We start from the raw sequence: 12,764 nt of genomic DNA, 5'->3' as shown, positions 1-12,764 counted from the left end.
TCTAAAAATAAACAGTTGATCAGAGACAGTCTCTGCGCATAAAGGGATCGTATTCCTACGTTTAGCCGCCAGTTAAAAACGGTAGATCTACCGTTAAAACGTACCCTTGTTTATGAATGAAAGCATGAAGTTATGAGGAGAAGCATGAAGGTGACAAACATTTTTTTACAAAGTTTTAAATCAGGGTTATTGTCAGGGACAACAGGCCTTAGTTTGCACCCTTAAAAATGTGCTTTGCTGGGAGATAATATTTTTACTGTCAAATTTTAGTGGTGTTTTGAGCAAAAATGCGGTTTTCGACCATTTATCACTCATTGAAATTCATAACGTTTTCACGAGGATGCGAAGGAAGACATCATGTGCGCATTCAGACTGCACGAACAAAAATCAATAATTTATAGTGTAGTAGTATGTGGCCAAATGTCCATCAACGAAGCAAATTTATGAACTTGCGTCTACGGAGCGGCCTCACACACTTTATACATGAGTAGTATGCAATCGGTTATACAATAACGTGTGTCGGTGGAGGCGTCTGAAATTAGCTGAGGTCTTCACTTTTATTATGAAAATTTAACATGTTATAAAAATGAACATAATATTTAATGAGTAATTTTTAAGAATAGGTCTGAACTCTTGAAATGAACATCATGCTCAGCTGTTGGCTTAAAACTGCTTATTTCTTTCGTCCGTTTCGGTAATGGAACACTTCGTAAACCCAGAAATTTTAACGGAACACTTAAAGTTAATTTTTAAGTTTTTCTGAACTTTATTTTAACACCTAAAAAAAACCATATTTTTTTGCTTTAGTAAACTTTGACCGTTACTTTTAAAGTTGGCCATTTTTCTTCTGCCGCTTTAGATCTTAGGAATTTAATAAATAAGTCAAATCCAATGCAAATGTGCATGAAACTGCACCATAATTTATCAATTTATCTCTTGAGTTTAGAAAATTTGTTCCAACCCCAATCGAAAAAAAACGCTCTCCAAACGCCCTATCATAATGGTTCTTAGAACTGTTTGCAGCATTTACACTTTGCTATTTTAGCGTCTGCTTATTTGAAGGTTTCGAATTTGCAATGAAGCCTTAGTAAAAAACACGAAAAGTTCATAATGCCTTTATGTGACACTTCCAACTGTTTCTGAGATATACGCTGTTTAATACTCGAACGGCTTCCTATTTTTTATATTTTACTTCCACTTTTCAATTTCTGATAAAATCCATTTCGTGAAAGAGAGAAATCCGGTTACTAAAAACGACCTTTAGCTGATAGAAGGCAACGCTCTACTCCGAGCCATAGATAAAAACGACTTTCAAAATTTAGAAACAAGAAGATTCGAGTTCGCAAAATGTACTCAAAAATTTATTACCGTTGGCTGCAATATTTTTAGCCCTTTTCAATCAACAAACAGAACAAATTGTAAGTTTGCGGACCTGTATTTACTTTGGATAAAATACTAAGACTACAGGAGCTATAGCCCTCGTAGTCCGCCCCTAGATCCGGCGATGAATCCACAATGTTTATTTGTGATCGCAATTTTTGCTTTTAGTACCATTCCCAGTTGCTAATTTGGGTTCCGAGCAACCTAGACTTTTGATAGTTTCTTCTAAGAGAAAAAAATTGTCTTACTTTACGCTTTTTGCGCCTAGCCGTAATTTGCGCACATGAACTTAATGATAAAGTGCCACTGAGGCTTACACTTCAGTGGGTGCCTGTATCTTATTTTCTCTCATTTCCCAACAGGCCGGTTTTCAATAATTACAATAAAAGGTACTATAACAATGACAATATTGTATAATAAGCAACTGAAAAATATACACATTATTTCAATTTACAAATATGGCTGAAAGTAGTGGATAATAAATACTTCGATAATTTGATTTAACATTAATCTTATTATAAAAACGTTTTAGTAATTCAAATAGTTGGGGACGCCACTAAACACGTAATAGTAATTTGTATTTACATGTTAATCTGAGATTATTTATAAAATAATTATCGATTTAAATTGTCAAACACGATAATAAATTCCTAGTTGGAAAACCAGGGTTACTTAATATCCGATTGAAACATCAACATGAAAGTAGAAATAGTTAAATTAGAAATACATTTTAAAATATGGGCTACAAAAAATTATTGAAACAGAAGCCAAGTTTTAGAATCCCGATAAAACGATCCCGATAAAGCGTATGAATGGTTTGTCACATAGTGACGCACTCTACATAACAGTCTTGCATGAAAAGTTCGCGCGAGAGTAGCTACTACTTTTGGAATAGTCACTTAGTGAGGATTTTTTCCCATTATCAACTTTTATTCATACCGGAAGTTCCAGAACTTATTCTGGACTTCTAACCAATATTACTTCAGAAATTTGGCTTTAACATATGCATGCAGGATTCATTTATATCAGCAGCTGCCATTAATGTTGTGCTCATGTCCATGCACTCCTCTGTCAAGTCCATAATTTCCCTTACCAATTCAACTTTCTTAATTTCAAGGATACGATTTTCACAAGCCAACAGTTCCCGCACGTGACGGAAACTGTGAGGTAACCGTATAAATTTGACTCCTTTAGATGGTGGTAGAGCATCAAGTTTCTTCTTATATTCCTGTATTTGGTCATATTCTATTTGAATACTTTTTGATAAATTATCTACCAAGTCCATTAGCAGTGCATTTTTGTAATGCAGAATTGTCAATTTGCTATTATCCTGAACAGAATGATGAGTGCTTAATTCTATTGGTTTGCGTCCCGGACCGTAATCAATATCTTCCAGTTGTTTCTTGTCAAGATCATTAGAAAACGTGATTGCAATACTGCTCGATTCAGTCGTATTCTTAATTTTTGACTCATTATTGCTAATATTATCAGCAGAACTTTTCAATAATAACACTTTCTCACTTGGTTGCGAATCAGCTTCAGTTTTTTCCTGTAGGACAAGTTCGTGTTGAATAGGGCTTCATTTCAACAGCCCGTGTTAATATTTGCTTACCTCGTCGCCATCAGTATCCATATCACTCTGTATATTTTGAGGTTGAGACAGAGCGTGTATGTTTTCATCTGGCGCTTCATCCTCACTTTCCCCATTTGTATCCACATCAACTTGCGCAGCTCCGGCCTCACTCTTGTAACATTCCCCTTTTACTTCTTCAGCTTCTGGTAAACTCACTGGCTGTTCTTCAGTTTCATCTGGAACGACTGTTTGACTAGAATGGCTCAGTTCTTTTTTCAATTTTCTCTAAAAAAATATTATCGTAATTAGAGTTGAAAAGATTCCACTTGACCATCCTTAATACTTTTAAATCAGTTTGCACTCGCTGTACTTCCCACAATTGATCTTGTCTCCATTTTGAGGAAAACCCCTGCTGCATTTCCCAATGAATCAAGTTCAAAGCAGATTCTAATTTTTCCAGTTCTCGTCGAATAATATTCGGGTCTTCGGGATAAGTACTTCCCGCATCCAGCGGCGGGTAATATTTTTTTATATGCATTGTAGGATAAAAATCCATACGATGGGTTATCAGGGCTTGTAACAGCTTAGAGGAAATATGCAGTGTGTGATTTAAAGCTTGAGCCAAATTCTGTTTATTCATCCTATTTACTTGATCCTATAAAAGGAAATTAATCAGGCAAATATTTATTCAAGTCGAATAAAATTAAAATTGGTAACTAATGGAAGTTTTATAGAAGTGTAGATAAAGAATGTAGGAACAGTTTAAGGGTATAAAAGGTCCCTATCCAGAACGCATACAGACCGATGATGGGTTTTATCAAGCGCACACTGCTTTTTAGACATGAACTCCTAGGAATTGTATATTATAGAAGCATTTAGATTTCTAATTCTTATAATTAGCCGCGAGATCAAAATTGGAATAAAGTATGATGATAAAATGTAATAAAGTTATTAAATAACAAAAACCAGCGCACTTACCCTCTGAACAATATTATAGAAATGCATTATAAGCCACATAATTAATTCCTTGTTTTCACTAGAAAGACCATTTAGTAAACCTTTCAAATATTTTTCCCTAGTATTGTAATTAAAAATTGCAGCCGCTTCTTCAAATCGAACTAATAATTCGTTGGTAAATATCGGCTCAGGCAAATCTCTAGAATAAATATAATCAAATAGATTGAGTGAACGCAGTTTTATATAAATTCAACAAGTACCTGAGAAATGTTTTTAAAACACTTGTAACTGTAGGCACATCATAATCGGAGAGTTTTACAGTTTGACGATTGTTATACATTTTTTTGATTTGGTTTACTTTATTTTTGTTGCCGCTCACTTTATAAACATTTTCGAAATTAAGACCAAAAATCTCTATGAAATCAATACATTCCCGAACCGGCAGGGGAATATTTACACCATCATGACACTTTCCTCTTTGGCATGCATCTTTTAAGTCGGCTCCAAAAATAGGCAATGCTTCTAAAATGTCAGAAAATTTTAATGTGCAATTTGTTGTTGTAAATTATGTTGATCAGTTACCAGCTATGTCCTGATTTTCTCCATCTGAATTGAACATATGACCAAATCCCAGTTTAACTTTCTTTTTTTGCCTAACTTTTGAGCTACATTCGCCTTTGTCCTTAGGGCACTCCTTGTCTTTATCTTTATCTTTTGACTTTGTAAATTTAAAAGCCTTAGATTTCTTAGCCTTACAGGGGCTGAAAAACCGTAATACATAATAATAGCTAGAAGATTATTTATTCTCCGAACAAAATCAGCTGTTTATCTACGGAATGAAAAGATCATTCACTTGAAGCTTTTATGTAAAAATGAGATGTTATCATCTGCTGTAAATGATGCTTTTATCAGATCTCCACTAGCTTAATTCAACAGTGACAAAGTAAGGGGTACCTTGACTCATCAGAGCTTTCTCCTTCCAGTGCTGCATATCCTTTATCTTTATCCTTTTTGTCTTTTTTTTCTTTTCGTTTACCTATGATCATGTCTTTTTTGCTGGCTTTTTCACTCTCATCGTTATCTAAGGATTAATTATAACACAATGTACATTCAAGTTCTAATCTTATCTACCTGTAACACTTACAATCACTATCATTCCCTTTCCGTCGTTCACTCATGTAGAGCCCTGGGAAATCTTTCATCACTTCAGGACTATCGAAATCCATTGTTGAAATTTAATAATATCACTTTGAAATTAAATTAGTTTATTTTGTTTTTTTCTTGATCACAAAACGTCTAACTGATCTAACCTCAATATCTCTACTTGTAAACAATCAAAGTAAGATAAAGATAGTGAAAAGTCCGTCAAAACGTCCGTATTTCAAATATCTATTTATTGCATAACGTATAATAATTATAATTAAAAAAACATTTTGCTAAATACACATTATTGTGTATTTTTTACTATCATTATCATTTTTAATTATATATTTTTAGTCAATCAAACATGGGTGTTCACTTTAATTTTCGAAATTGTATTTTTTACGGTATAAATATAGTTGTAAATAAATATAGCAGAAAAAAAATATAGCCACTTTAAACCGTTTGATTTAAAAAGTATTATTTGATGAATTGGAAGACGCCTACCAGGCGCACATTTTAAAAATATTGTTTTAATGTACAGGGTGTCCCAAAAGTTTCAAAAGTGTGTTTTTTTTAAATGAAATACTCTATATATTTTTGAATTTTTGGACTTCCTAAGCAAAATAAGTGTTTGTTTTAATAATGTTTATAATACCTAAATCTTAAGGTTTTTTAAACAATCCGAACTTTATCCAAATCTAATCTAATTTTCATGTGTCAAATACTTTAGAATTATTTAAGTTATGTAAGCCTAATTTGTAGTGAAGTGTAACAAGAAATCATATATACTTTATATCCCAATGATAATAAACTTACCACGTTATACAGGGTGTCCACAAATTTAAACTAATCAAATAAGAACTTTAAGTGGCGATAACTTGATTAATTTAAATAGAATCCCACATTTTTTAACTCACTAGGAAATGTAATTTTTAATTATTACTTCGTCGCCTTCAGACGCTCAAATTTTTATGCTACAGGCACAAATAAACTTGTTTCTCGTTGGCGAAAATGTGTTGATGCTAATGGTTTTTATTTCGATTAATAAAGTCTATTCTAAGCTGAGTAAGGTTCGTTTAACGTTAAAGGTTAAAAACCGACATTATTTTTGCACCAACCTAATACTTATCGAATGGTATTAGGATGTTAATAGCTAAGTCTTTGCGTTTTTACAAAATACGCCAAATAATCGTTCTGTGCACCATTTGGTGTGCACCTATGGCATTCACACATGTCAAATAATTTATTTTATTTGTCAATTTAGTGGTTTAGACACCACGGACTACATACTATTAGTTTTACAGTTAGACACACACCTGTTATAAGTCTTGTTCTATGGTTTAGTCCCTTTTTGTTGGCTAGAGTGGTATTGTTTTTTTCTAATTGTAGATGTGTTGTTCGTTTTTTTAATATATTATTAATTAATATTATTGTGTTGATTAGTGAAAATGAAGAATTATTCAAAAGAAGAGCGTTTGACATTATTTTCACCCTTGGGAAATGGCATAAAAGTTGTTTATTGGCTTCTCGAGTTTATGCTCAAAATTTTCATGAAAGAAATCATCCTAAGCCAGTCGTTTTTACACCAGTTTGAGAAAAGTGGGAGTGTCAATTATAAAAAAACCATTACATTGAAATCTGTCACTGAAGATGAAAATGTTTTCACGGTAATTGGTTCAGTTATCGAAAATGCCAATATTAGTCAAAATCTAATATCCAAAAGTACCAAGAATGATTAAAAAGTACAACTTTTATCCTTATAAAATTCAGCTTTGCTAAGAACTTTATGGAAATGAAAACCTAACTCAGTTTTGCATGTGGGTCTTAGATAAAGGGCAGAAAATGAAAAGTTTTTCGATATGTTATTTAGTGATGAATGTACTTTTCCTAACAATGGTCTCGTGAATAGACCCAACTTTCGTTCAATCAATGTGTGGGATGGATATCAAAATAGGTGGTCAGTTAATGTGTGGGATGGAATTCTGGGCCCATATTTAATTATTACAGTTATTTAGTTTTTATGTTTGTTGGAATAGCAATAAGCATAATATATATTTGACACATGTATTTCTGTAAATAAACATAAGTCAAAGAATTTCTGTAAACTATCTAATAATATAATATACAGGATCCTGTTCATTTCTCAATAAGTGCATTTTTTAATCTGGAACGAGAAACGTGAGAAACGAGAAAAGCTAACATCAGTCTATTGGCTTGGATTTTTAATAATTCATTTATGGAATCGTACACTTTTTCATATAGAATTGTAAAACTAAGGTTTTCAAGCTTTCCAATAATGAATAGGGTTTTAATTGTCAAGCAAGCACGCCCAGGACCGGTTCCAGACCTCGTCAGCTGGTACAAACTTAGAAAACATTTAAAACTACATATATGTAAAAATGTATGATGATAAATTATTATAAATCCTAAAAAAATAATGGGTCATTTGGTACGCAGATGTATCTAGGCCCCTGTAAGTAAGCAAGTAAAGTAAGCTAATATTTAGCGCAAACCGCACGCAGCACCTCAATTGATATTTTTTCCAATAATTTAAATTCTTCATGGAATGTTGCGAAAGGAATTTCTTGAAAGCTAAAAATCCCATATGATAAAGTCGCACGGTAGTACCTCGTCGATATATATAGTAATAAGCTATGCTGACGATCTTCGCCATGTAAGCCACGTCGCCTGCTGTTCGATTTTCGGCTATTTTTTAAAACGTAACAAGATCGGACGGGATAGAATTTTCGTATGTTTTGTCTGTCCTTTCAATAATGTTTAAGAGTTGATCAAACTGCTCTGGCCTCATTCGAAAATATGCTTTAAATTTACATTTATCTTGTCGCAACTGGTCTAGGAGAAGAAATTCCCCAAAATCATTCCTCTTCACGTTAATTTCGTGGATTCACTTCCTTTTACGTTTTTTGTATATTGATAACAATAAGAGTAACTCGTCCTCATCGCTATCACGATCCCATGGCATCCTTCTTGGAAACATTTCAAAAGTAAATTGATGGATTGACTAAAAATAAATGCACGACGTAAACATACGTAGCTGTCGGTATGGCCACTGATATAGCGAACATCGCGAACTTAGTGTTTATAGTATATGTACCATAGCGCTCAGTGTGGCATCGACATAAGATAGTATGTAAAGAAATTGAAACGTTAACTTCAATCCGCACCCTTGCTATTAGTAGTGAAAGCAAATACGCAAACCGTAACACGCGTACAGCAAATACGTGGAAATACCTCCAGATGTTTCCAGTTGAAATAATTAAGTGTGATATTTTATTCACAATGAAAGGTGGAATGTTCTGTTTATAGCGGGTAACAAAAGACTGTATGTAAAAACACATAAGCCGTATAGCACTGGAGTGTAATCCAGTATTTAAAGCATTGTTATTCATGTTTTTGAACTATGATAGCTTTGAAATGGTTAAAGTTCGAGGTTTACAAAATAAAACAATTAGGATAAAAAACAATACTTTGTCATATATTTCTTCGGCGTAAGAAGACCCATTAATTTTTACAAAAATATCAAAACCACTCTCAAAATCTGGGTAACAGACGCGCAGCGCCGTTCCCAGAAAACGGATTGCAGTAAATTTATACAATATACTTTTAGATAGGTATTTTACTGTAATGATCTCTATTTTGGTATGGTTTAAGTATATTCAAATTGTTCAACAAATACAGTGTCTATTCAGTCGTCCTAAGAGTGATCCGCGTCTAGACAAGAAACAGAAATAGGAAAGAACAATGACAGCACGACAGTATAGGGTGCTGCGTAGAACCTATAAGTATTGAAAAAGTGTAATTTTATAATTAAATATAATTGTAATATTATACAATATAAGTACTATGTTAAAGGACTTTAAGTATATATTATGTATAAGTACTATAACTATATCAGAACCACTATAAGCTAAGCATATTTTGCAGTTTTTTTTTGGGATAGATAAAATTACATAGAGGCTAGGTAGTTAAATAAAATTCAGTTATATGTATATATGCGTGATTATATTTTACTGAAATGTTTTAAGGTTTATGAAAATATTTGCAGTATTTTGTTTTTTGTTATTATATTGTTACAACAATTATCGTGAAATAACTTTACATCTTTAGGGCAAAACGTATAAACGTAACACGGAATAAAAAAAGCTTTTTTCACAAAAATATTATATTTGATCCTGAAATGGAACATTAACACCTTAAATATTACGTTTAATTATTATCCACCTCTCATTAATTTAAAGCTCGTGATCTTTTATTTTATAAATAAAAGCACATTATATTAAGACAATTAGATGTCCGCAATGGCCGATATTATTCAAAAGACCAAAACCCGGACAGAGGCTGTTGCTTTATACATCAGTTTTATATTATAAAATAACAATTATAACAAATTAACGATTTCATATTTTACCATTAAAATTACAAATAACAACATTTAACTGAAATGCCAATTCACAAATATTTGGCATTAATAAGTAGGAAATTTTTTGGTTTGTGTTTCCTTTGAAAAACGTGCCAGAGCCCGAGATGGTGGAGAGTCTGCGATTTACACAGAAAACAACCCGGTTGACCGACACTTGAGTTCAATAATATACATTAATAATAATATGTCATACGTTTGTTCGTTATACAATACAAACACCCGATCAATAGCTATTTCTTACGTGAGGTTCGGGAAAATCAATCTTGGAATAATTGTACTATATTAAGTTATCCAATGTGGTGAGGTTCGTCCTGGTGTATCCAGCGCGAAAACACATGGACTTCCAGCGCCGAATAACAATATTTTCGAATTTAGTCTCGGCATTTCTGAAGTCACTTACGAGTCACGGAACTGAGTCGAAAATAACTTAGTTAGATTATAGTGTCGGGTCAAAAGAATCAAACCTACGCACGAGAGGGTGAGTGTGGTGCGCAGATTTATTTCTAGATGATCAGCGAGAGCTTAGAAATGTACGCACTGAACTCTATGATCGATCCATTAGAGCGAAAAAACAGCACGGTTTTCTGAGACAAAATCGTATGCCATTGCTAGGCCGAACGTAATTATTTACCATAGTTTTGCCTCAGAAATGTATCCAAAGTGTCGCTGACCACCATACCTGCAGACTGGAAAATAAGCAATTTTTCAAAAATTACCTCGCGTCGAATTAAAAACAGTATTTAAGCATGTCTAAAATCAATTTATTAAAATATCATAACTGTTTTGGTGCCTGAAAAGATTAAACAAAAATTAAAGATGTCGCTACGTCCGAATTGAAGCTAAAAAACCTAAAGATATGTTATAATAATAGAATGTCCTGATATACGATTAGTTATAATGGGGATATGAATAAAATATGACTAAAAACTCAAACAAATAACCTACAATGAAATAAAAAAGAAATATATTTGCTAAAATACTGTATTTGCTAGGAAGAAGAGGTTTATTTTTAGCAATCAAAAAACAAACCTTATTTTCCGTCATTAAAAGAACAGAAGCTTATTCCGATACGGAGTGTAGGTTTAAAATGTGCGTGTGACAAGCCGCGGTGTTTAGGCTGCTTCGTCAGACACGTATTATTTCTAGAGAGAGAGAACGCATTTATCACTCTATATCTATCACATATCTACCTCAAAATTGCGACAATACATATAAAGGTAGGATATTTTGTACACACGACGTTCACAGAAAATTCTCATTTAGTGTAGGCAACTATCATCCACATGCCAATATAGTATGTAAGGTTCCCTACAAGTAACGAGATTGTTTTGTTAGGTAGAATACGCTAACCCACAGAGTAAATAAGAATATTCTGTTTTAGCGTCACCAACAGTCGCGTGGTGGGCTTGCCAGTAGGCACAGCTTTTATAGTTAATTTCTACGTATTTTACAAATAAAACGAATTCCTACAAACAAAATGAACGAGTTAGTATACATACAAAACCATTAAGTTTACAAGCATCAGCAGTAGCGCCTAAGCGACATGCCCAGTTGCAATTTTTCACCTAGGTACAACCAAGCATGTCGCAAATCTCTTAAGTTTCAATTTCAATAATTTATTCTAATCTATCTACATAACTGTATAATATAATTTAGACCTAGATAATAATAGATTTCAATCAGGCAGAGACCATATTGGGTGATTAACAAACAATTGCCACTAGCTATGAAATTACAAATTATTCACGTCGCTGAACAATCTCGTGGTCAGGTTCCCACTAACGAATGTTCAATTAATAAGCATCAAGAGAACTATCCATTCTAGGCTTCTTAGGCTTTTTTAAAACAAATACTTTTTTTTTGGAATTTTGGGCACATGAACTGCTGTAATTAATATGTTTAATTTAATAATTAATATATTATTTAAATAGGCGATATAGGCTGGCTTGGAATCTTTCCTCTCCGTAACAAGTGTCCGGGATTTACCACTGATTTCGGAGAAGTTGCATAAAAATTCAATACTTTATCAAAGCCACAATGAATGTCTTGAGACATCGTTAGTAGAAATGAAAACGACGAAATTATTGACAACGTTAATCGACCGGGGACGTTCTACGTACGCAAAAATAGCGAAATCGGTGACGGATAAATCCGGTGCCGTGATGAATTTGGGCATCAAGAACATTTCCCTAAGTGGACATAAGATAAGGATGTGATTTTTCCTAATTTCCTAACTGAATATATCTTTGGAAGGCGGATAGCGTCCTGAAGAGCAGGCTTTAAGAAAATTCAGAAGATCGCAATCACAAATTACATCCACTACATGAGAAGTCGACCAAATGCTTCGGTTGGGCAAGAAAAAGTTTCCGCGAAAGGCTGATATTTGGACCGGGGTTGCGGTTTCAAACTATTCCCCGCGCAGGCACCTGGCCACACTTATTGCTTTTAGCTCGGTGGCGACTGCTTTAAAAATATGCTCTTCTGTGAGAAACGATACCATTCTACAACCAAACAATCCGTTATGCTTCACACTGTCTTATTAGCGTCGAAAGGCGAATTGTAAGAGGTGGAATGATGCCGAGGTTTAGTAGGTTCCAGAATGGTACCGGGTAAATAATGACCTGCCACCCCCGACTACAGTTCCGCGATTGCGTCCGCTCGAGGTTCGAGCACGGCACGGCACGACGGGTGTTGCAGCTTAAACTTACGTTGACATAGCGGGCGAGACGAGTCTGGACGTCGTTTTTAGCAGCTTAGGTACAAGTGGAGCTACGCAGCTTACTTAACGATGGCTAAACTGCCGTCTCCGTATGGCTGTGAGACGATAGTCGCTCCACATCAATCTCTGGAATAGTCAGTTCGTCGGGGATGTTGTCCACATATTCTAGGGAAGAGGTTTGAGACAACCTCTTAGAAAGGGAAGTTTGTTTTCGCAGCACCTCAGCGAGAGAAGCATTGCTGTGCTCGCCGTATCGAGCGTCTAGGCCCTGTCGGAAAGCATTAACTACTCGAATCTGAAATGAACAAGAAACACCAAAACGAACAGAATTAAAAATAAGAAACTTTCCCGAAGAAAATATTGGCGAGCTGTTAGATAGCACATTCGGAAAACATTTCGTGCAAGGTTTTACTCTAAAAGCCCCATGACATGGTTTCTCCACCGATACCTTTCTAAGAAAGGTTTCGCTATCCCAAAAAAATTCTGAAGTATTGTTAGGCACTACTCAGATACGAAAAATTTCACTAGCTGCAGTAAAAATGCGCCAAGTT

General features: G+C 34.2%; 2 protein-coding genes across 4 annotated transcripts in view; both read right to left on the bottom strand.

Moving 5' to 3' along the window:
* Positions 1-1,775: 1,775 nt before the first annotated feature.
* On the bottom strand, positions 1,776-5,223 carry LOC109533880 (ralA-binding protein 1). The gene is made up of 8 exons (XM_019899389.2): positions 5,055-5,223; positions 4,865-4,991; positions 4,493-4,671; positions 4,171-4,432; positions 3,932-4,109; positions 3,297-3,608; positions 2,993-3,238; positions 1,776-2,929 (listed from the first exon to the last, which is right to left on the bottom strand). Exons 1-8 carry the CDS (start codon positions 5,134-5,136, stop codon positions 2,363-2,365), a joined length of 1,953 nt encoding a protein of 650 aa, XP_019754948.1. The 5' UTR covers positions 5,137-5,223; the 3' UTR covers positions 1,776-2,362.
* Positions 5,224-8,528: 3,305 nt separating this feature from the next.
* LOC109533790 (plasma membrane calcium-transporting ATPase 1) overlaps positions 8,529-12,764 on the bottom strand; it is a 106,727-nt gene continuing 102,491 nt past the window's right edge. For all 3 annotated transcript variants that reach the window (XM_048662482.1, XM_019899200.2, XM_019899201.2), the window contains one exon: positions 8,529-12,508. In XM_048662482.1, coding sequence (XP_048518439.1) covers positions 12,287-12,508 — 222 coding nt within the window. In that variant the 3' untranslated portion in view covers positions 8,529-12,286. The remainder of the gene's footprint in view (positions 12,509-12,764) is intronic.

Source organism: Dendroctonus ponderosae, unplaced genomic scaffold (genome assembly GCF_020466585.1).
Source record: "Dendroctonus ponderosae isolate FM_Combo_2020 unplaced genomic scaffold, Dpon_F_20191213v2 Dpon_F_20191213_1, whole genome shotgun sequence".
NCBI classification, from domain to species: Eukaryota; Metazoa; Arthropoda; class Insecta; order Coleoptera; family Curculionidae; genus Dendroctonus; species Dendroctonus ponderosae.
This window is presented reverse-complemented; position numbering and strand designations above follow the sequence as displayed.

Excerpts from the sequence above, each read along its gene's own strand:
- LOC109533880 (XM_019899389.2), bottom strand. The coding sequence starts at position 5,136 with ATGGATTTCGATAGTCCTGAAGTGATGAAAGATTTCCCAGGGCTCTAC. Across the intron at positions 3,239-3,296 it reads GAGTGCAAACTGATTTAAAA|AGAAAATTGAAAAAAGAACT; the intron begins GTATTAAGGATG and ends ATATTTTTTTAG. Across the intron at positions 2,930-2,992 it reads TGGATACTGATGGCGACGAG|GAAAAAACTGAAGCTGATTC; the intron begins GTAAGCAAATAT and ends CTTGTCCTACAG.